The sequence below is a fragment of the Glandiceps talaboti genome, chromosome 11 (assembly GCF_964340395.1).
Source record: "Glandiceps talaboti chromosome 11, keGlaTala1.1, whole genome shotgun sequence".
In the NCBI taxonomy this organism is placed as follows: Eukaryota; Metazoa; Hemichordata; class Enteropneusta; family Spengelidae; genus Glandiceps; species Glandiceps talaboti.
In genome coordinates this window covers 2,193,793-2,215,336 of record NC_135559.1, presented here as the reverse complement: position 1 = coordinate 2,215,336, position 21,544 = coordinate 2,193,793, and the positions used below count along the sequence as shown (strand labels likewise).

The window sequence follows — 21,544 nt, the reverse complement described above, 5'->3', positions numbered from 1 at the left end:
TAGTTAAAGATTTACAGACAAAATGGTTATACATGTACTTTTCATCTTCAAAAACCTGTCACTCTGTAATGGTGTTGTCTATAAAGGAATGGTTGTACTCATACATGGATTAGACTGATCTAGGTCATAACAAATACAAGCATATACCATAGTATGATATGATTTCAGAGTTTGAAATATCAAACAGATTAATAACACAGATGTAATTGATCATTAGTCACCTGATTAAAATAGTGAACCATATATGTTTGTGTCCAACCCTTCCTTCAAGTTTTAAGCAAGATGGAAAGAGCTTTTGTTTCTTGACTAGAGTGTGGTTCATACATGTTTGTGTCCAGCCCTTCCTTCAAATTGTATAAGCGAGATGGAAAGGGCTATTTTTTCTTGACTAGAGTGTGGTCCCATACTAAATGAACCAAGGACCATGAGAAGACTTTGCTATCCATAAGATAGGAGGACTTACTTTATTAATGTGAAATGATCTACAAGTCATAATTTGTATCTGCCTCATAATTAACCTAGAGAACTAGCACTGGCAATATGCGCTATGAGAAATCTGACACATCTTTGTTCCCCTCCTTTGTCCCGAGGGTGACGAAGACTTGTCGAGTTCTACAAGTGCATATTTCAAGAGCTAGTCGAGAACCCAAGCTGAATATTGTACATTGAAAGTTTATACAACTGTGATTATCAATAGTTAAACTTTTTGTGCAAAAATTACAGTCAGATTTGTTTAAATTAGAACACAGTGACTGCAATTATCGCTAAATACAAAAACCAAAAAAGGAACAGAATGAATCAAACGAAAACAATACTTGTATAATATACACACTAATATTAAAGTCAATCATTTGAATTAAAATTACGGTTCTATTCATAGTTATCCCAACTTTTAATGGCATCATATATGGCCTGCCCTGGACAAGAGGTGGAAGCGCCATCTGCATCACGGTGTCCTTGCAGTATATAGTTTATTTGATATTTCCCTTGATTATTCCCCACTGGATAAGTGTCTTGGTTGCATTGATGACCTTTTGTTTAGTCTGTAATCAATAGAAAATTAGATATATTCATTTGCTATAACCCTAGAGTGTAGATGAAGGCAACTCCTAAAGAGTAGATGGTTTGTAAATGGTTTGGCGACTACTGTATTTCTGTTGGACCCAGTGTCGTGCTGAGGTCAGATAATGGGGGAATCGATTTGGGATCATAGTGTCAAAGATACTATTTTGGTTAAAATAGCACTTTAGTATTTAGGCCCTTATGGCACTAACTCCTAAGTATCAAAATATGGCGCACGCGCGCATGCGCGCGCACACACACACACACACACACACACACACACACACACACACACACACACACACACACACACACACACACACACACACACACACACAAATAGTTGTATTAACCTGTGCAATACACCGGGTTGGAGTTGGTTTCCAAGTAGAAAGTACCGCCTGGAATTTTCGTTGCATGGAATCCCATACGATTACATTGTCCACTACCACAAGTAGAACACTCTTGGCCAACGGCACATGGGTAGGATGTGTAGGCGCAATTAACGTTGATGGACTCAGTGAAGTATACGTATGCTCTACCATGGTCACATGCTATAAGATTACAAAATGAGAGTTTTAATTAGAAGTGGTGGTGGTGGTGGTGGTGGTGGTGGTGGTGGTGGTGGTGGTGGCGGCGGCGGCGGCGGCGGTGTGTGTGTTAATTAGAAGTGGTGGTGATGGTGGTGGTTTGTGTGTGTGTGTAGGGGGGTGTCTCACTGATCAAGGATCACAACCAAGTATGAAGTCATGTCATGATCACATGAAGGACTTCCAGTCACAGGTTCTGTTGATTATGATTCCTATAATGTAATACTTTTGCTGTTGTCCCATTTTTCACAGACTGTTAAAGTGGTACAAGCCGAAGTACATATAAAAAACTCAGTTAAACTATTCATTTACATTGTATTTTAAGTTTGATGTACATCTTCGATGGCATTACAAGTTCTCCTTTGTCGTTGGTAACGATGGCGCCTCACTTGGTAGCAGAATGAGGATTTCTTCAACATTTTAGAATACATATACTACGTGATGTACTATGGATCTAGTTGATTCTAAATTCCTGGTTTGTGTTCTGCCAATAGCAAGCACTGGTTTAGTATTCTTCATCAAATAGAACAAGACAAGTGCAGTTTATTATGAACTCGAGTTCTATGAACAGATGGAAAGTTATATAATTTAATAAAGTGTGAACTGTGTAGTACTCACCTTTTAGGCCTATCGGTGAACAACCAGGTTGATCATCTCCACCATTGGGATAAAAATCTACATCACCAATCTATGATTTTAAATAGATATGTAAACGCCTGTAAATATTACTATGGCAATTCTGACCCGCTTTACGAACACATTTTGCCTTGCTTTGGTACAGGTAGACAGGGAGTTAAAATTTTACATCGCCTTGCAGGTTACTGTTCACATGCAACTTTTAAGATAGCAAGATTGGCTGTAAACAGTTAACGTTTCTTACGACATGCTGTCCCTCATTCGTTTCCGTGTAGTTGTATCAGACAGATTGAGAGCCAGTGAACATTAACTGGCAACGCACTGTACATGTATGGCGTATGTGTACAGTGCATTCATATTGGTGGCGAAGGTAGAGTCAGTGAAAGTGGTTAAATACCCCAAAATACAGAAAGTTTTTTAGATGATGGCTTTAAAGTTAAGATACACTGAATACCTCTGGAATACGTCCACAAACACTTTCTATGTCACCTAGTATCGTAAACGCATTATCGCGGATATCAGCTGACTTGGCGAAATAACACCCAAATCAAATGCATATGTATAAATGAATAGTGATTCTCTGCAAACATTATCGTAAAAGGTGTACAACCTACCGGATTCAAGAAGCCATATTTGTCACTGTCGGTATGTATGATGTCGACGAATTGGGCATCACTTGCGTCTAAGGGACCGGACAGAATTTACGGCAGGGGGGGGGCCTGGGGAGAAATTGGGGGGGCCATGAAAAAAATGGGAGGTTTGAAGGGGGGGCCATGAAAATTCTCATGGTTTGAAAGGGGGGGCCGCGAAATATTTTGTCATTGAAAAAAATTAATATGTTAGAAAATTTAGCATTGCATGAGATAGCACTTGATATCGCCTTTAATATTGAATGTCTACACTTTCATTTATGTATTAAAATGGAAGTGTGTACGTTTGTATGTACCTATTTAGTGAAGCACAAAAACACTACTCAAGATTAATTTGATACACCCTGAATTACTCTTATATACTCCAAGTTGTTCACACACACACACACACACACACACACACACACACACACACACTTACACACACACATACATACATACATTTTAGCACTGTGGAAACAGGTTCAGTGTGTAATTACCATCAAGGATACATATGTATATATGTATATATATATATATATATATATATATATATATATATATATATATATATATATATATATATATATATATATATATATATATATATATATATATATATATATATATATATATATATATATATATATATATATATATATATATATATATATAACTCGGTGAGTATCAATCTGCTAAAACAGTGCTCTATACCGCAGTGGCAGAGCGTAATAGTTTTGGTAGTACTGGAACTCTTTCTTGGTTACAACCATATATATATATACTGTATATGGTAATATACTAGCATAGGACCTGTAATTTATGTGATTAAAAAGTGACCTTTTGGTGAAAAATGTAAATACAAAAACGTCTGGCCAGATTAATTTAGATAGGTGTTTTATTTCTTTTATTGACACTATTCTTGAGTTTCACTCTCAGACTCACTAGAGTCTGAAGATGTGAGGCAAGACTTGTCTTTCTTTCTATCTAAAACCAGTGAAATTAAACTATTTCCCTCCTCAGCATCATCAAATGCATCTATCTGTACTAAATATTGTAAAGCATTTAGATGTCTGCGTGGTGTTAAGTGTTTTTTCATCAGTGACTTTGCACTAAAGCAATGGAGAGGTATATGAATACTCTAGTCAATATACATGGTTGGGACCAGAGATGGTAAGAATTCCACAACCTGTACCAGACCCGGACAGTCCAATGCACTATCTTCCAGTTCATAAGTGTCCAACTGTTGACAGTGAAGGAAAGCAGAGAGAGGCAGATGACTGGCAACCCAGGTCAAATATCACAAGGAAATTCAGAAAGGGTGAATTGACAACCAAATAACAGGTGGAAGAATTTTCAAAATTATTTTATGTTGATTGCAAACATATTGAAGCATATGTTCAACACCTGCAAAACCTAAAGAATGTTCAAGAAATGAGAATGCGTACAAGGTTAAGTCAGAAAAAGAAGAAGAAAATCAAGCCGTACCAGGACTATAATTGCATGGCTTGACTTAGTTGTGCATGGAAAGTTAAGCTCTCTTCAGGTTGCTGAATTAGAGAAGTACTTGAAATATCAGCAACTAAACATACATGGTAGGAAGGATGACAAGTTGAAAGCTGTTACATGTGATGTGTTAAGAAGAACTTCAAGAGAGCAACAGAAGTCAGTGATTGAAAAGAACACAGGTGATGAAAGTGAAGAGGAACTGTGTGACAGTGAAGAAGGAGATATTGTTTTAGAAGAAATTCGTAGTGATAGTGACACCGATACATCAAGTACTAGTGACAGTGACAGTGAGAGTGACAGCGAATAAAATGAGTCTAGCCATCAAAAAGACCAGGATGGTTCCCTTATTGTTCAAACTAGATCAGGTAGACTGGCTGGATCATGGAAACTTGCCTTTATATAAATTCAAGATTATGAATAAAGGAATTGTATTGCAAAAGGCTATTCATCATTGACACTGCACTTCAAGCTTAATGTGAATGGTTTAGAAAACTGTGAGTAATACTCATCTGATCACTGTACAGTGTATTGAATACAATTCTGAATTTGCTGTCCCCATCATGAAGACACAAATGCCTGACACTATAGGTTTAAATATGTATGGTTTTGGAACTGAAAGCATATTGATTACATCTAAGTATTCCACAACATTCTGAATTTCTTTGCACTTTCATGAAGTCACAAATGTCTTACATTTACAAGTGTATTGGTAATGCATTTGGTGTAGGAAAGCGAAAGTTATATTTGTCAGACCTCAGTGTGCATAAAATCCTTAGTTTGCTAGCACTTCATGACATCACAAATGTCTGACATTAGATAGTTATTGTATTATGAGTATAAATAGATATTTGAATACACTATGTAGGTGATGTGATGTCCTTAGATACTCCCCACAAATGTCCCCACTACAGTTTTTCACAAATCACGCATGTGAATATGTGTGTTTACTCTGTGTCTGTGTTTCTGTGTATGTATCAATGAATGACAGTTAAAACCACCACATCAAATGCCTTGGTATTAAGTGATGACTACTTATGGTGTCTAGTTGGGAAATAAACAAGATTATACCACATATGTATGATTACATGTATAGTCAAAATGTTTTTTTTGTTTTCTAAAAAACTTCCTCTACAACTACTAAGTTGTTTGGGCTGAAATAGTAACATAATAGTAGTACCAAAAGAAATATTACAGTTGTGCTACAGTAACAAAAAAATTTGTACTCTTTTTAGTTATTGTAGGGGCAGGATTTTGTGCACTTTTTTTCTCTCTTTTTTTTTTTGGGGGGGGGGGGGCCATGAAATTTTTATACTTTTGAAAGGGGGGGCTGTGAAATTTTGGTCACAGTGGATGGGGGGGCCAGGAAAAAAACCAAGTCAGAGATAATTTCTCCCCAGGCCCACCCCCTGCCGTAAATTCTGTCCGGTCCCTAATCGTCTATCAGTGCCAAGATCTTCAAAATTCCGTCCAGCAGGATCCAAACCTGTCAAAATTATATTCAGAATGATCAGATATAAAGTAAATGCCTCTCTGGTTAGAAAACATTTATAATAGATAAATTTTCATTTAAATAAATCGTTTTTAAAGAAGGGGAGGTGAGGCTAGGCAAGGAGAGGACGGGACGGGACAGCACGGGAAGAGAAAAGAATGGTATGAGCCCGGGGTATGAGGTAAAAGAGACTTTGTGTCACTGTCACATGACATACCTGTGATTCTTCCAATGGTAGGTATACGCCTTCCTGCTTCTCCAGATGCGTGGGCTCCAAGACTGTGACCAATCAAATGAACCTTACGTTCATCGTACCCTGTCTTAGTCTTCAACATTTGGATGAACTCATAAATTTGTCGACCAACTTCATAAGAGTTGTCAGCAGCTTTCCCGTACGTAAATAATTTATCAGCACCATCTTCCCAGTCGACCAGGAAGACATTGTAGTCGGCCTGAAATGAAGTGATAAAAAATAAACATATACCGTGTGTATTTAATCGCATGTGACCTTTATCTAATATGTACACAGAGATTCAAACTTTACATGTGCAATTACAAATACTCGTGGATTGTAGGAGCAATATAGTCTGTGTGTACATTTATGTATTTGATAGATACTTCATGATTCTCCTCCCCGGCAAGTTTCCTTAATGTTCATATTTGAAAAAAATGACAAAATTAATGTGTATATTGAGGCATGTAATAACATACACTTATTGTCTGGCCTTATTCGGGCACTAGTAAACATCTATTATCCCTAGGGCTGTTATGCAACAACTAACTTCCGACGCTGAAAGCTGAGGGAAATACTTGCCTACATAAACAGCATGAGGGGTGGTATGACGTCAGCTAGTGCCCAAATAAGGCCAGGTAATAGGTGTTTCTATAACAGCATGGGGTGTAATATGACATCTAATAGTGCCTAAATAAGGCCAGGTAATAGGTGTTTCTATAATACATCACATGTTCTGGCACATATTCTTTCCATAGTCAAAGCAAATCACTGATTCTGTGCTACTGTACTGATAGCACCCTAAAGAAATTTTGAAAAAGAATAATAATTCTGCTCTCTATATGCAAATTTAGGTCACTATGGGTCACTAGCCCTCATCATGTGACATGTTCTAAGCCATTCATTTAAGACTGTATGAAAACGATGTGTTATAAAATATTTCTTACACGTGTCAGAAATTCGTCCTTCATATCATCCATCCAATCAGTATCAGCATCACTTAGAAAGCCGTGGATGATGAATTTGGAGTCTTTGTTCTTATTGAAGTTAGATCCTGACAAGTTAGTAGCTGTAATAACCTGGTGACTGTCACGGTTGAATCTGGTATAGAGTCGAAATTCACAGGTAAACGGTAAATCTAGGAGACAAAACAATAATATCAACCAATAATGATTACAGTAATCTTCACGATGGCAATATTTAACAGCTTATTTACTTATTACCATATGGACGATACGACATAATTATGAATAATTCTGTATAATGATGATAGTGAATCAATTAAGCATTTGGACCCAATTTGGAAGGGAGACTAGACTATGCTGTACGATATGTCGGGAGGGGCAGGGGGAAGGTGGAAGAATATGAGAATTAACAGAGGCCCGGGGTATTTGAAAGAATATACTGAATGTCTCTGTTCATCAAGTTTAGTTCACTGTTCGGTTCAAATATTGCAAATGAACGACAATTTATCCCCATGACATATATTCAAAGCAAGGCCAAACAAATGGAAATAATCCTATTGAATTCAGAATCATCGCCAACCATATAATACACACGTCTTAAAACCATTCTATTGAATAATATGAAGGATTCGCTTATAAAGCGATGATGGAATTTTTACAAACTTTACAGTAACTATAAAATAAATAAAATGTTCATGTTGACATTACCTTTATAAGTTGTGTCAAATTTTGTCTGGAGTACACCGTTGTTTACAGCTGCAAGGATAACATCAACGTCGTTTTTTCCATTGTTTTTAGAGTCCTGTGCTAAACACCTTCCAGCTTGATTATTATATAGATCCATTAGTTTGTCACGCAGGGTATTTTTACCGCTCCTCTCATGTGCATCTCCGTATGCCTTTGCCGTTTCCTCGTTGAACTTCTTAGTGACTCGGTACATCCAAAGGGCATGACGAAATGCGCTCGACCGGCCATTGGCGTAGTATTCTAAACGATAATATATGATTGGTAAGCTCAAGAAAAAGTCAAAACAAGCTTGCTTGGTCCCAGGCAAAGAACTTAAATACTATCTTTGATGTGTTCCATATTTCTAAATGAAAAATCCACACTCTTTGTTAAAATGTGTGAAAAACTACATTAATTAAAGAGGCACAAACTGAGTCTATATGTTTTTCCGAATGTATTTTTTCTGCATATTAAAAGGTACTCACATTTTATCATCTGACTCCACAAAAACCTTACTAAATTGACTAAATTGCTACATTTTATTGTCTGGCCAGACAATAATTTTAGGTAGCACAGGATTCCCTTATTCTCGATCACAAATTTAAAGAGGTGTGGTTTATAAATAAATAAATAAATAAATAAATATTACCGGGTTTCTACTAAAGTAATATATGCAGGTGGTAAATAAATCTGGACTATTTTCCTCTCGCATTATGCATCAAAATCAGCAAAAGCTAAACGACTAATGAGCTAAAAGTGCGAATTTTTTAATCAGGGTTTTTCATATATGCATATTTAAATTAGCATATGATGAAGTACAGGTAACAAGAGTGTGCACATTGAAGAAAGAGGATAAATACGTGGTTAATAAAGCTGGACTATTTTCTCTTGCATCATGTATATCAAAATGACCACTTTTTTTTCAGGTACTCTGATCACGTGCGTACCTTTAATTACTTTATGAAGTACGGGTAAAGAGTGCACATATAGTAGAAAGAGGGCATGTAAAGTGAACTATTACCATTTGGAAATGTCGTTTTGGTATCGGCTATGCTGTCCGTAGCCATCTCCATAATTGCGTATGGTTCTGAGTTCCAAAAATTCATGACAGCCAGTGTTCCTTCTTTCATGCCTTCTGGGTCAAAATCTAACCACTCGTACGCTTCATTCTCTGATAGGCTTGAAGGAAGTTTTTCATCTCCTGGAATACAGAAGTATTTGCATATGAATATGTTTGCCTTTGTGGCTTTTTAATTTCAGCAATAATTTGTCATTTAACTCATTAAGTTAATGTTCATTCAATCTCGTTATCTTAAAGTATAGCATTATTGGTTTCTACGTGGTTGTAGCCAACAGAGTCGGTGACGGGTAACTTGAAACAGACTGTATTTAGAATCATGATTATCAATTGAAAAAAAAAAGAATAAAAAAAAAAAAAAAATCAATTGAGTATCTAAATGTTTGCTTACCGTCACTAGGGTAACGAAAGGTGACACCACGTCATAACATTCAGCATGTAGTACACGTAGTATACATTGTAAAAATATCACTTACCACATGAACTGCTTCTTTTCTGGCGTGATTTCATATTAGGAGAAGTATCCTTGGATTGTAGTATGGATTTGAGTCCTCTATACTTGCCATTTGATAGCTTCCATTCTTTATATCCGAACTACAACAAAAACATTTATATGTGAGAACTGTGTATAAACAAAACTAAAAGGTTATAACAACCATACCGAGTATAGTGGTCGCAAGACAAGGTCACGAAGAAGCAAGTCACTCGGATAACGCATCTTTAGTTTGTGTAATATTTGTCAATTCGTGTATGCCTAGGGCCTTCAGTAATTACAGGGGACGGGGAATGATGGGGGGGGGTGTCACTTTTTTACAAATCGGTTCTCGGGGAGGGCCATATTTTAGAAAATCATATGGGAGAAGGAGAAGGTCACTTTTACTTTGACTCATTATATGGTCTAATTTTGCATTTTTAGATTAATTTGGCATTCCGCTGCTGCCATAATATTATTTCATGCACAGACAAATATATCTTCTTAATTGTCTGTGTTTCATGTTATGTTCTTGTGTATACTATGGTATAACATGTGCATGGTTGACTGGTTTATTCAGTGTGATAATCTCCCAGAAGATAAGAGACAACGCAAATTGTTGGTGTAAGCGATCCCCTGGTAATTATTAGATTAATGGTGTTTTAATGAAGATAAGAGGAGAAGAATGGACAAGATGTCTTTATTTAGTCAATAAGAAGCTTGATATTGCCACAAAATTAATCATTCAATCGATCAATTGATCGATCGATCGATCAATCAATCAATCAATCAATCAATCAATCAACCAATTGATCGATCGATCAATTGATTAATCAATTACTTGCTCGCTGCCCCTGTGGTGCCTGCTGTCTTTATGCTACAATACTCTACTAATCTAATCTCGCCCTCACTTCCTGCCAACCAATGGCTTGTGAACAACATTCCTAGTAACCAAAGTGTAATATCAGTAAGACCCCAACTCTAAAAAACGGAAGTAACAATTGATAGTTAAACGAGGAAACTAGTCAGTACAATAATGAAATCAATAAGTATCTAATGTATACGTTTTTGTATACCTGTATGACAGACAATGTGTCTTTAATACTTGACCGTCTCAAAAATGTATTTACCAATATACCACCTACAACTACACGTTCTTTTGTCCTTTCTATAAACCTCCACTAATCTCTCTCATATTTTCTCTCTATATTTCAATACAATGTCGATACAAACTTTAGGGAAAGACGTCGTTCTGCAATGTATGAGTTGCCACGTAATTCATTTATTTAACGTATGTATATACAAAACATACCTGATCATTTCCAAACAGTTCGTTTGTCTTGATATCACGAGTTCGGGTATGACCACTTTCTTTCTTCATATATTTACGTAGGTCTACTTCTGCACCGAACACGGTCGCAACAAGTGTGCACAACAGCAGCACTACTGTTGTCTGCATTGTTGGGGTTTGGCGAATAATCTTGTTTCAAATCCGCGGTCCTGAACCTGGACCTATATTTGTCCTGTTCAAGTTGTTACTTTCTTCAGAGCGGCAAAGTATAGGAAACTCAGTCCCTGCCTGTAGCATAGCCGAGACTAATACACGGATGTGAAATCTTTTACCCGGATATATGTCTGCAGAGCTATTCTTATTGTTCACTGAATAGGCTTATAAAGGTATAAATAGCATGTCTTTCAATGTACGTGGCCATGTGCCAAGATTCGTGATAATTAAACAATAGGGTAATGTTGTGCACCAACATGCAAATTTTAATAGGGAAGTAAATAATTTCAGCTACTTGTCCCGTTCATATTAGGCCAGAATAGTTTTTTTTTAAAAGGTTGATCAACGGACCCGACCTACCCATATTTTGGCATTTCAATTTTTCTTTTGGTGATGGGCAATATATATCATAATATATCCTTATGTGGGCTTCGCATGTCGTCTATCAGTAAAATAGACACTTTGTTTCAAAATTAAGTTGATTTTTAAAAATATTTTCTGAATAATATATGTAACAATATACATTTGATTAAATTCCAGTCACATAATATCTTATAGAGTGGTTTACAAGAGTGAATTGAGATTAAACTAAAGCTGTTGCATATCCAACGTGCACTGAAAGGAATGAGCAAAATTTTACGTCCATGGGAAGGGGGCTGAGCGTTCACTCATACATCCATAAAACACACACACACACACACACACACACACACACACACACACACACACACACACACACACACTCATATATATAATGTATCTATGTAGAATATGAGATTATTGCATGCAAATAAAAGACCAATTCAAGTCATTAAGTATGTTAATACCTTTATCTTATTGGATATGAATCTATAGACCTTGAGGGAATTATTTTGAAAGATCGCTGCATCTTCAAACTTTGAGCGATGTAATTTGAAGGCATGTTGCATAATGATCACCAAGTATACCATCCAATTCTAGTTTTGACAGTAAGTACTTTGTGAATTAGTTTCCAAATAGAAGACTCCACTTGGACTGGAGGTGGCGTGGAAACCCATACGATTACATCTACCACCACATGTGTAGCATTTATTGCCATGACTGCAGGGATAAGCTTTGTAGTCGCAGTTAGAGTTGATGGATTCGATGAAATATTCAGGGGCCATCATATGATCACATGCAACAACACCTGAAAATATGAATTAAATTGTGTCATATACTTGTCAGTATAAGATATGTTTCCTAAAAACTTATTTTTACAATGTTTCACTTGAAAAATTCATTCAATGTTTTCCAGAAAACTATGTCGAAGTCTCTGATACTAATTATTATGGCAAAGTCAGTGGAGCAAATTCTTTAAATTTTATCAATAGGACCTATATCAGTTGATTAGCGTCTTGACAATCTAAATAAATTAAGAACACACACACACACACACACACACACGCACACACACACACACACACAGACACACACACACACACACACACACACACACACACACACATATATATATATATATATATATATATCTGTATCTGTGTAGAATACGGTGTAAACATCACATATATCACATACACAGTTACGTAATATACTGTTGAGGTAGCTGGGAGCAAGTTACTGTATATGTAATATATATATATATATATATATATATATATATATATATATATATATATATATATATATATATATATATATATATATATATATATATATATATATATATATGAATATTTTTGGGGTTTTTTGGCTTGGAACACAAAGCATGCAATATCATGACAAGACTTTTCTTTTTCCATATCTAAAGGGCATATTAAGGGTATATGTGATATAATGACTATAAATTGGCTGTCGCTGGTGGTATGTATATAACCTCAGCTCCACATAGTAATGAACTGAAAGTGTAATTCTTAGCAGAGGTAAATATAAAATTAGTGATTACAAGAGAATTATATAATACTACCTCCTTGTGCGCTGACATCTCTCTTCTTTTTCCCGAATCCACAAGCTGGTTGTTCTTGACCACCGTTGGGATAGAAATCGACATGACCACTCTGAGAGAGAGAGAGAGAGAGAGAGAGAGAGAGAGAGAGAGAGAGAGAGAGAGAGAGAGAGAGAGAGAGAGAGAGAGATTAATTTAGTTCCCGATACTCTTTCCATGTGGACTTGTACTAAAGCTCTAATAAGCTGTGACACTTATCCTTCACATAGAATTTTCTAAATGTGTGGCTAACGAAACACACATATGATATGATTTCATTTCATTTGTGAGGATTGTTGATTTCGTTGTAGAAATAATGTTTTGAAACTTACAGGGTACCAGCATCCAGCCCCTCCAGTAGGATTACCATCAGTGTGAATAATATCAACAAACTTTGCATCACTTGAATCCAATTTTACACTGTTGTCATAGTTGTCAAATGCAGGACCAGCTGGATCCAAACCTGTAAAGAGAAAATGTCATCACGTCATGTGGATACATTTCCCTCAAGATAAAAAATTCTTACAAAACCTTTACAAGTTTTACCATAATTATGAAGTTTTGCTCCTAGTTCTTTGGAAATTATGATTTAAATTTGGGGTTCATCGTCGTCTTTTCAAGGATATCAACACTCTTTATTTCCCCATACAGTTAACACAGTATTGGCGGCCATATTGGAATCTAGAATTCTAACATTCTTGATGTCATCTTGACCTCTATTTTAAAACTTTGCAGCTACCTGTTAAAACTCTAGCAGCCTCGATTTCCGGTCGGCATATGCAAAAGGGGCATTAACGGCGTCATCAAAATCTACAATAGTATGTCTGCCAATGGAGCAAGGCTTACCTCAATCTAGTCCTGCTTGCATACGGAGGAATTCGGGACTCGATTATGACAATTGTTAGAGTCAAGTCAGTAATACAGACTCGTGCACCGTCATGGAAGCAGGACTAACCTCAATCTGATTAAAATCTGATGTGGTGAAATCGACCAGATGTCTTTATTTATCTCTATTTCAATTTGTTTTGTACCAGGTGATCGCCGCCTTCCCACATCAGATTGGACTTACCTGTGATTCTTGCAACACTGGGCATGCGTTTGCCAGCTGCTCCAGAGACCTGTGCGCCAAGACTGAAACCGATGAGATGAACTTTGCTTTCTGAGTAACTAACAGTACTTTTCAAGAACTGAACAAAATTGTAAATCTCCTCTCCACAGTCATCAGTATTCTCTGCACTTAGATCATATCTAATCTCATTCGCGCCATCTTTCCAGTCGACCAAAAAGACGTTGTAGTCTGACTGAAAAATAATATTAAAACACCAAAAGTTACTTTTATAGGGTCTAAACAGAAAATCAACATGTTTTTCTTAGTTTTACTGCTGAAATTGAAAGTCCATTGTGATAATAGCCTTGAAATTGTAACAATCAGGTGATGTCTTAAGTTTTTATTTGAATTTTGAATCGAACTGAAATCTATTTTTCATGGTTGATCAATCGTTAATTAAAAATACATGGTATTGATATTTCTAACAGTCATGCGAATTACATCATGTGATCATATAAAGTAGGAAAATTATAATTTTTTGTAATGTTATTCCCTTATATGGAAATATTATCAACTTTGTAGGCAGTATTGACTTGTGCCACGCCGTGTGCATGTCTACAGATATCATCACTTTCATACTTCAAAAATTCCGCCTTCATTTTAAACATCCAATCAGAATACTTCGACTGAATCATCACTTACGTATGCCAATAATTCGTCCTTCATTTTAGACATCCAAGCAGAATCTGAAGCACTTTCTGTGTACCCATGAGTAATAAATTTACTGTCTTTCCTCTTGTTGAAATTAGAATTTGTCAACGAGGATCTTGAACCAGTGGTGACAACTTGATAACTGTTCATGTTGGAACGTGTATACAGTCTGAATTCAACGGGAAAGTCAGCGGCAAAACCTACAGTTGGAGTAATGTATATAAAACAAGTGGAGAATTAAAACAAATGGAAAAAAAGTTTGCATTTGTCTTTAAAAGGACGTTAGATTTTGTTTTAGTTTGTCTTTGAACTTGTTATTGTTTCGGTGTTTGCGCTCAAAACTAACTTTGAGTGCAAACTCGGAACGATAAAGAGACTGAAATAGAATCTAAAGACCACACTAACGATACATTTATCACCGTTACATATATAACCCAGGTCTGATCGCATTTTCTGAATAATTTTGTTCCAATGAAGGATTACATATGTTATCATACTTACTGAAAAATGTTTGATTATCACAAATAGTCAAGTTCTACTTACCTCACATTTCGCAAACTAAATGAACAATAATTTTATTTTTGGGAATCCATATGTTGTCATTAGCATGTCAGTAATCGGAAGAAATCGTATTATTAAATATAAGCCATGCACACTATATTTAACTCAATCGAAAGATCACATCATGAGGATAAAATGAACTTTTGGATATTGTGCCTTCTTTTAGTTAACTTACATGCCTGCAAACATGCCAGTAACACGATCACACACAGTGACTTCATCTTCGATATCCAAGGCAAAGTTACACCGTCTGCTGCTTACAGAGAAATAACATAGTGCGTAGTGAAACATCACTGTTATAAATCCTACACAGTTAATAAGATTAGATTAAAGTAGATTAGATTAGATTAGATTAGATTAGATTAGATTAGATTAGATTAGCTTAGATTAAGAGGGGTTATTAGTATACATATTTGTTATTTCATGAATAAGATATTATACCACATGTCACGATCGGATAAAAACGTGTCTGTGCTGCTACATACACTGACACAGTATGCTAGCAGGCAAAATATGACAGATTGTCAAAAGAGATTTTAAAAAAAAAGCCGAAAAATTGCACTAAATATCACAAAACCTGGCCAGTGACCGATGAGTACTTTAACCTTGCCATAATTATGAATGCAAGCGGTGGTACAAATAGTACAATTTTAAAGTGTATGGTCGTTCTAGAATTAATAATTTAAAAGTAATAAATTTATTTGCATGAATATTGAAAAGACTGACTTTTATCTCCTGGCACATTTATCAATCACACAGCGTATATAGATTTCTACATATAACAATATACACTCCACTGTCTATACTATGATATAAATACAGTTATATTAGTCAGTGAAGTACGCCGTGATGGAGCGCCTTCACACATCGGCCAACCCCTCCCATGGTGAGAGGAGGCCGGTGAGGTCGGAACGACACTACATATCTTACAGTCTAAAGTTACATATGTACACCAAAAAAAAGATTGATTGGTTGATTGATATTTTGCAAACATAATGTCATTTCATTCATTACGTACTACATCACACCCATACGATCTAACAAACACACATGACATATAGCCACGTGCCGTGTGACATTGAGAAAACGTAATATTTTTGAAATTACATGAAATCGGAAATCGTAGATATCTAATCTTCGTGTGTTTACAGTTCTGTGCTACATGTGTTGTATTAGCAGGTAAGTAGCATTAAAATTATTAAAAATGTAAGATATGACAGATTATTGGCTGTAGATCTTTGTGTGATGACCACAGGTGTTCCTAGTATCGGTTACCCAGCCTCTTGCCGTTGAGGGCATAGTCCCCCCCCCCCAGCTGGGACTATGCCCTCAACGGCAAGAGGCTGGGTAACCGAGAGTGAGGTGTTCCTACTTGCTTCTCTCTCAGTCTAGAGTTATACAGAGCTTCTCTGTTACTCTTTTTAACTTAAATATGTGTGAAATTATGCAATATTGGTTTTCCACTGAGGGTTGTTTTCTCCCGGAATACAGTGTCCTCTTTCAGAATTTCTAACAACATTGTACATGAATGCTTTCCTGTAAACGAATTTCTTTAACTCTCTTACCCTAGTTGTGTCCATTGTTTAATACTTTGGGATGTTGTTATCAGTCTCACAATGTAAGAAAATAAAGTTGAGTAATCGAACCGATCACCAAATGTCCTCACCCTAAATGGAGGAAATCTGGTGTGTGTGTGTGTGTGTGTGTGTGTGTGTGTGTGTGTGTGTGTGTGTGTGTGTGTGTGTGTGTGTGTGTGTGTGGCTGTTGTCTGTCTGTCTGTCTGTCTGTATTTTAGTGGACCTGGTATACTGAGAACAGATACATCATACAATTTCAGCTTTTGTGTACGTGTATACTTTATTCATTTATAAAATGATCGAGAGACTAATTAATCCCAAATATGCATAATATAAATGTGCAGGAAAAAATTACAGAACAAAATTTATACCTGTTGATTTGTAAATAAAGTTAGAGTAGTTTGTCTCATTAAAGAGAAACATCAGGATCTGCATATTTTGACAGCATGGTGATTTATATTGATGTCACACAGTGGTATCCACTAATACAGGCATGGACAGAATTGAATCTATATATACGGAACATCAACAATGACAATATGTAACACATGAACTTTTAAGTAGGGCAGGGGGTTTAACCCTAACAGAAGAATTTCACTTTCGGCACTTATGCAACATTTTAAGATGGTCCCTCACACTTCCAAAATGAAGTAATTGAATGTCTTGTATAAAAATACAAAAAGTTCTAAAAGATATTATAGAAAATGTAAAGAAGTTGACTTGATATATTTATGACATGAATTCATTTGGTTGAATAGGTTGATTGTGAGTTATTGAAGCATTAACATGAGCACTTTGAAAAGATTTCGTGGAATGTGATATTTTTCATAATTTTGAGAAATGTGAACTTTTAACATATTCATGGAATGTTGTATTTATAAAAGTGTTTGTATCACATCAGTTATATACACTAGCCTTATATGGTACATATTTTTGACAAGCATCACCCCCTATTTCAGCAACATAAAACGATCCTGTGATTTGATTGAGAGCTAATAAATGGGGTCGAAGGTCAGGAGCAAGTTGGATTTGACCAATCACATTACAGTTGCCAGGGTTACCAGGAGATTTGGGTGTTGATACAAAAAGGATCCGGCTCTGCAGCAGTTGTAGAATAACAAAATGTGATTTGTCTGCACTCATCCTGTAAAACAAGAAAACAACAAGTTTCTTTTCACCTAACAGAACAGTTTTGACACAATGAAACTTTCTGCAAACTTGTTCACATCAATGAAACTGTCTGCAATCTTGTTAACCATCACAATGACACTATCTGTCAACTCACAAGACTACCATGCTAAAGACTTTGTTTTAAGTTGTCCACCAGTTCCAGTAAAATGTGCATAAAAAGTTTGTCGATACCTTGGCTGGGTCTTGAAAGCAATTCTCCCTCATACCTTAAACCCAGTCTGTAACCACGATGTGATGAATTGATTTTCTTTTTGAGAAATGGGGTTTCTATATTGTATTTTGTTCATTAACATGATAACTAAGTAGGTGTGTGGGGTTACCTAACAGAGCTGTATGATAGTAATGATGATGCACTGGCAGAAACATGAAAACTTGTCGAATTCATAGTATAGCTTTGTTATGTTACAACTCCTTGCAAGATAATTGGATTTAACAAAACACTTTTAGGGTAAACACCTGTTATTTTGTCCTTGTTGTGTTGATAGAGACAAAATACCAAGGTTTGCTCAAATATAAATGTCCTTTAGTTCCAATAAACAGACACAGTACTGTATTGAAACTATTAGGCACAGTGCTGTACTGTAACTATTAGACACAGTGCTGTACTGTAACTATCGGACACAGTGCTGTACTGTAACTATCAGTGAGCCATTTCTGGATTAAGAAATAATTTATAAAGAAACATATGAGCCAATTTCTCTTACATACCTTATTGCATATGGTGGTTCATTTTTGAAGCAATCTGTCCATTCACCAAGATATTTACCATTTTTAGAGTCAAAAACTTGTGTTCTATTGTTTTTCCTGTCTGCGACCCAAACTTGGCCAAACTGATCAAGTTCAATACTATGTGGTACATGAAACTGACCAGGAGCTGAACCTTCACCACTCACATACCACTGTATCTCAAAGTCTGAAAATAGCAACAAAGAAGACAATATTTCATTACACCAAGCATCAGCCATTTAGAACAAAAAATATGGAATATATACTGTGGTCGTTCTATGTCATGACATCTATGTCATGAAAATACACATCTATGTCATGACAATGCGTGTCTAAGTCGCTGGGATATTGGGGAATAACATCTAATTATACAATATCAAATAGAAGGGGAGCTAGTATGATGTTTCACTGATTTAGACATGATGTTTTTGACATAAAGAGACACACATTTTAACTGAAAACTAACAATAACAATGAATTAATCCACACAAACACACACACACACAACAGGATCCTGTACCTAGTACATATGTACCAGAGATTACATATTTTTGGACTTGGTGAGTTGAAATTTTCTTTTTCAATTATGAATCAGAGTCCATGATTGTTACTTCTCGAATACATTTTTTTTTATTTCTAATATTTTTTACCAAAAAGTGACTCACTTTTATCGAGTTTGACAATTCTGTTATTGAGTCCTCCATCACCATCAGCAATAAAGATTTCTCCCTTCTCATTAAAGGCAACATCAGCAACATGGTCAAACTGTAATGGTTTTAGTGAAGTACCAGCAGTTCCCGGTGTTCCAATTAACTCTACTAATTGACCTTGTGGTGACAGTTTCTTAACTGTATGACCTGTGGAAGCTGAGTGTCAAAGAAGCAATAATTTATTAATATTTTATTTGCACTGTTATTTCTTTGACCTTTGTGAAGCTAAATTGCCAATATGCATGTGCAAAATATAAGTCAATTAATGAATTGATAAATGAATAAATGAACAAATGCATGAATGAATGAATGAATGAATGAATGAATGAATGAATTAATTAATTAATAAGTGGAAGAATGAATAAATCAATGAGTGAATGAGTGAATGAATGGATGAATCAATCAATCAATCAATGAAAGAAAGAAAGAATGAATGAATGAATGAATGAATGAAAGAATGAATGAATCAATGAATGAATGGGTCAATGAATGAATGAATCAATGAATCATCAACCATTGAATGAATGAATGAATGAATGAATGAATGAATGAATGAATGAATGAACCATCAACCATTGAATGAATGAATGAATGAAAGAATGAATGAATAAATGAATGAATGAATGAATGAATGAATGAATGAATGAATTTACATTTTGAAAAAATAAGACTTTTTCTTTCTCTTTTTGAAACCTAATCACAGTGCTTTTCAGGGAGTTATTTCTCAAAATTATTTTCAGCTGAGTCGAAATTTTCTCAGTCATCCAAATTTTGCAACATTACACACTCAAAAGTGAATGATGCACTTAAACTAAAAGTCTTTTGGTACTCTAAATACATAAAACACAAAGGGAGACAAAAACATACAATTAATAGTCATCAGATATGTGAAAATTTTTATAAAAATTAGAAAAACACTCATGAATATGCAGAACTTACAATTTCCAATGTCTGCAATCCAAAGATGTGATGTTTTACTACTCTCATTGTAATACATACGACTACCATGTACTGTGTCTATCAGAGTAAGGTTGCTAGGAAACGACCTTTTGTGTTCTCCATCCTCTGAGAAGACAATGACAGCAGGAAGATTCTTCCCTCTCTAGTATACAATGAAAAAATATTACTTTAAATTACCAATTCTGAATTTAAAAAAGCAATAACTTAAAATACAAGTGATATGCATACTTACATATGGCCCCATATTTTGCACAACGTAGTTTTCAAGCTGGGGATTTTCTGATTTTTCCGAGAGTTTTTTACCTCTTATTTTTTGGCTATTAAAAGTATATATGTGATCCTTCTGGCTGAAAAGGAGACTTTTGGACGCCTAATTTCTAAATCATTTGTAGCATTTCTACTTGTAATTTGAATTCACCAGGTTGTGGTACATGTACCCATTACCCTACAGTCAAGTACCCCACCCCACCCCTACCCAGGGAAGGGATTCGGGATGTATATCCATGTTTTACTATCAACATATCAAACTGTAATCACCACTCTATTACACTAACTTTATACATCTAACACTGTAACCCTGACTCTCTTTCCTTTTCGCTTTTCAATAGTTTGATATCACTCTTGGAAACTTGGGGGTGTTGCCTAATGGAGACCCCGGTTGTAAGCAACAATCGAAAATCGTACACCCTGACACAATATTTCGGTCGATTGCTGACTTTGCATGACGATCAAATCAATATTGCTGGGCATTCATTGCGTTCGTTCTGACCTCAGCCCCCATAAGCTACTGTCTTCGAAGTTAAAGCTACGTCCATCGGATCTACAGTTTGTACGTCCATCTATCTACGTTTCTTTCAATGGACGCGTTCACCATGCTTTCACCTACCTGAGTTGCATAGATTTCTTTGTTTTTAGCATCCACAGCCGCACTGAATATTTGACCTTTGAAGAGCGATGGGTCTTTTGGCCAAAGCGGATCTAAAATATAGAGAGGATCAGTAGTAACACACTGTTTTGGTATAAAACATAACAAAACAGACAGAAATATCATCTGCTGCAGGTAAGTGGCCATGTTGAATGTCAGGTGACTATCACGTGATTGATTTTCCCATAATCCCGTGCGAACATGTGAACTTTGACGACCCGCCAACTTTATAACCTGATTAACCCGACTGACATCCCATGGTGATAGTACGTGAATAAGT

General features: G+C 35.8%; 3 protein-coding genes across 3 annotated transcripts; all 3 read right to left on the bottom strand.

Annotated features, from left to right (window-relative positions):
- Nucleotides 1-29: 29 nt before the first annotated feature.
- Nucleotides 30-10,992, bottom strand: LOC144442275 (pancreatic triacylglycerol lipase-like). The gene is made up of 11 exons (XM_078131576.1): nucleotides 10,701-10,992; nucleotides 9,393-9,510; nucleotides 8,860-9,039; nucleotides 7,821-8,099; nucleotides 7,095-7,285; nucleotides 6,133-6,367; nucleotides 5,861-5,909; nucleotides 2,903-2,975; nucleotides 2,271-2,340; nucleotides 1,416-1,616; nucleotides 30-1,043 (listed from the first exon to the last, which is right to left on the bottom strand). The coding sequence occupies exons 1-11, from the start codon at nucleotides 10,845-10,847 to the stop codon at nucleotides 1,039-1,041; spliced, it is 1,548 nt and encodes a 515-aa protein (XP_077987702.1). The 5' UTR covers nucleotides 10,848-10,992; the 3' UTR covers nucleotides 30-1,038.
- An 856-nt stretch (nucleotides 10,993-11,848) lies between these two features.
- On the bottom strand, nucleotides 11,849-15,396 carry LOC144442654 (pancreatic lipase-related protein 2-like). Its single transcript, XM_078132031.1, has 5 exons — nucleotides 15,351-15,396; nucleotides 14,606-14,814; nucleotides 13,925-14,156; nucleotides 13,223-13,318; nucleotides 11,849-12,060 (listed from the first exon to the last, which is right to left on the bottom strand). The coding sequence occupies exons 1-5, from the start codon at nucleotides 15,394-15,396 to the stop codon at nucleotides 11,849-11,851; spliced, it is 795 nt and encodes a 264-aa protein (XP_077988157.1).
- A 1,701-nt stretch (nucleotides 15,397-17,097) lies between these two features.
- On the bottom strand, nucleotides 17,098-21,404 carry LOC144442597 (NHL repeat-containing protein 3-like). Its single transcript, XM_078131979.1, has 5 exons — nucleotides 21,226-21,404; nucleotides 20,319-20,481; nucleotides 19,335-19,535; nucleotides 18,652-18,856; nucleotides 17,098-17,896 (listed from the first exon to the last, which is right to left on the bottom strand). Exons 1-5 carry the CDS (start codon nucleotides 21,388-21,390, stop codon nucleotides 17,650-17,652), a joined length of 981 nt encoding a protein of 326 aa, XP_077988105.1. The 5' UTR covers nucleotides 21,391-21,404; the 3' UTR covers nucleotides 17,098-17,649.
- Between the last annotated feature and the right edge of the window lie 140 nt (nucleotides 21,405-21,544).

What these genes read in the sequence shown, in the direction of transcription:
- LOC144442275 (XM_078131576.1), bottom strand. Translation starts at nt 10,847, where the DNA reads ATGCAGACAACAGTAGTGCTGCTGTTGTGCACACTTGTTGCGACCGTG. An exon ending in AACTGTTTGGAAATGATCAG is followed by an intron (nt 9,511 to 10,700) that starts GTATGTTTTGTA and finishes TTTTTGTTGTAG; the next exon opens with TTCGGATATAAAGAATGGAA. An exon ending in AATATGGCTTCTTGAATCCG is followed by an intron (nt 2,341 to 2,902) that starts GTAGGTTGTACA and finishes TTAAAATCATAG; the next exon opens with ATTGGTGATGTAGATTTTTA.
- LOC144442597 (XM_078131979.1), bottom strand. Translation starts at nt 21,390, where the DNA reads ATGATATTTCTGTCTGTTTTGTTATGTTTTATACCAAAACAGTGTGTT. An exon ending in AAGAAATCTATGCAACTCAG is followed by an intron (nt 20,482 to 21,225) that starts GTAGGTGAAAGC and finishes ATTGTATACTAG; the next exon opens with AGAGGGAAGAATCTTCCTGC. An exon ending in GAACCACCATATGCAATAAG is followed by an intron (nt 17,897 to 18,651) that starts GTATGTAAGAGA and finishes CTTGTTTTACAG; the next exon opens with GATGAGTGCAGACAAATCAC.
- LOC144442654 (XM_078132031.1), bottom strand. Translation starts at nt 15,396, where the DNA reads ATGAAGTCACTGTGTGTGATCGTGTTACTGGCATGTTTGCAGGCAT. An exon ending in ACTGGCATGTTTGCAGGCAT is followed by an intron (nt 14,815 to 15,350) that starts GTAAGTTAACTA and finishes CTCCAACTGTAG; the next exon opens with GTTTTGCCGCTGACTTTCCC. An exon ending in AGGACGAATTATTGGCATAC is followed by an intron (nt 14,157 to 14,605) that starts GTAAGTGATGAT and finishes ATTATTTTTCAG; the next exon opens with TCAGACTACAACGTCTTTTT.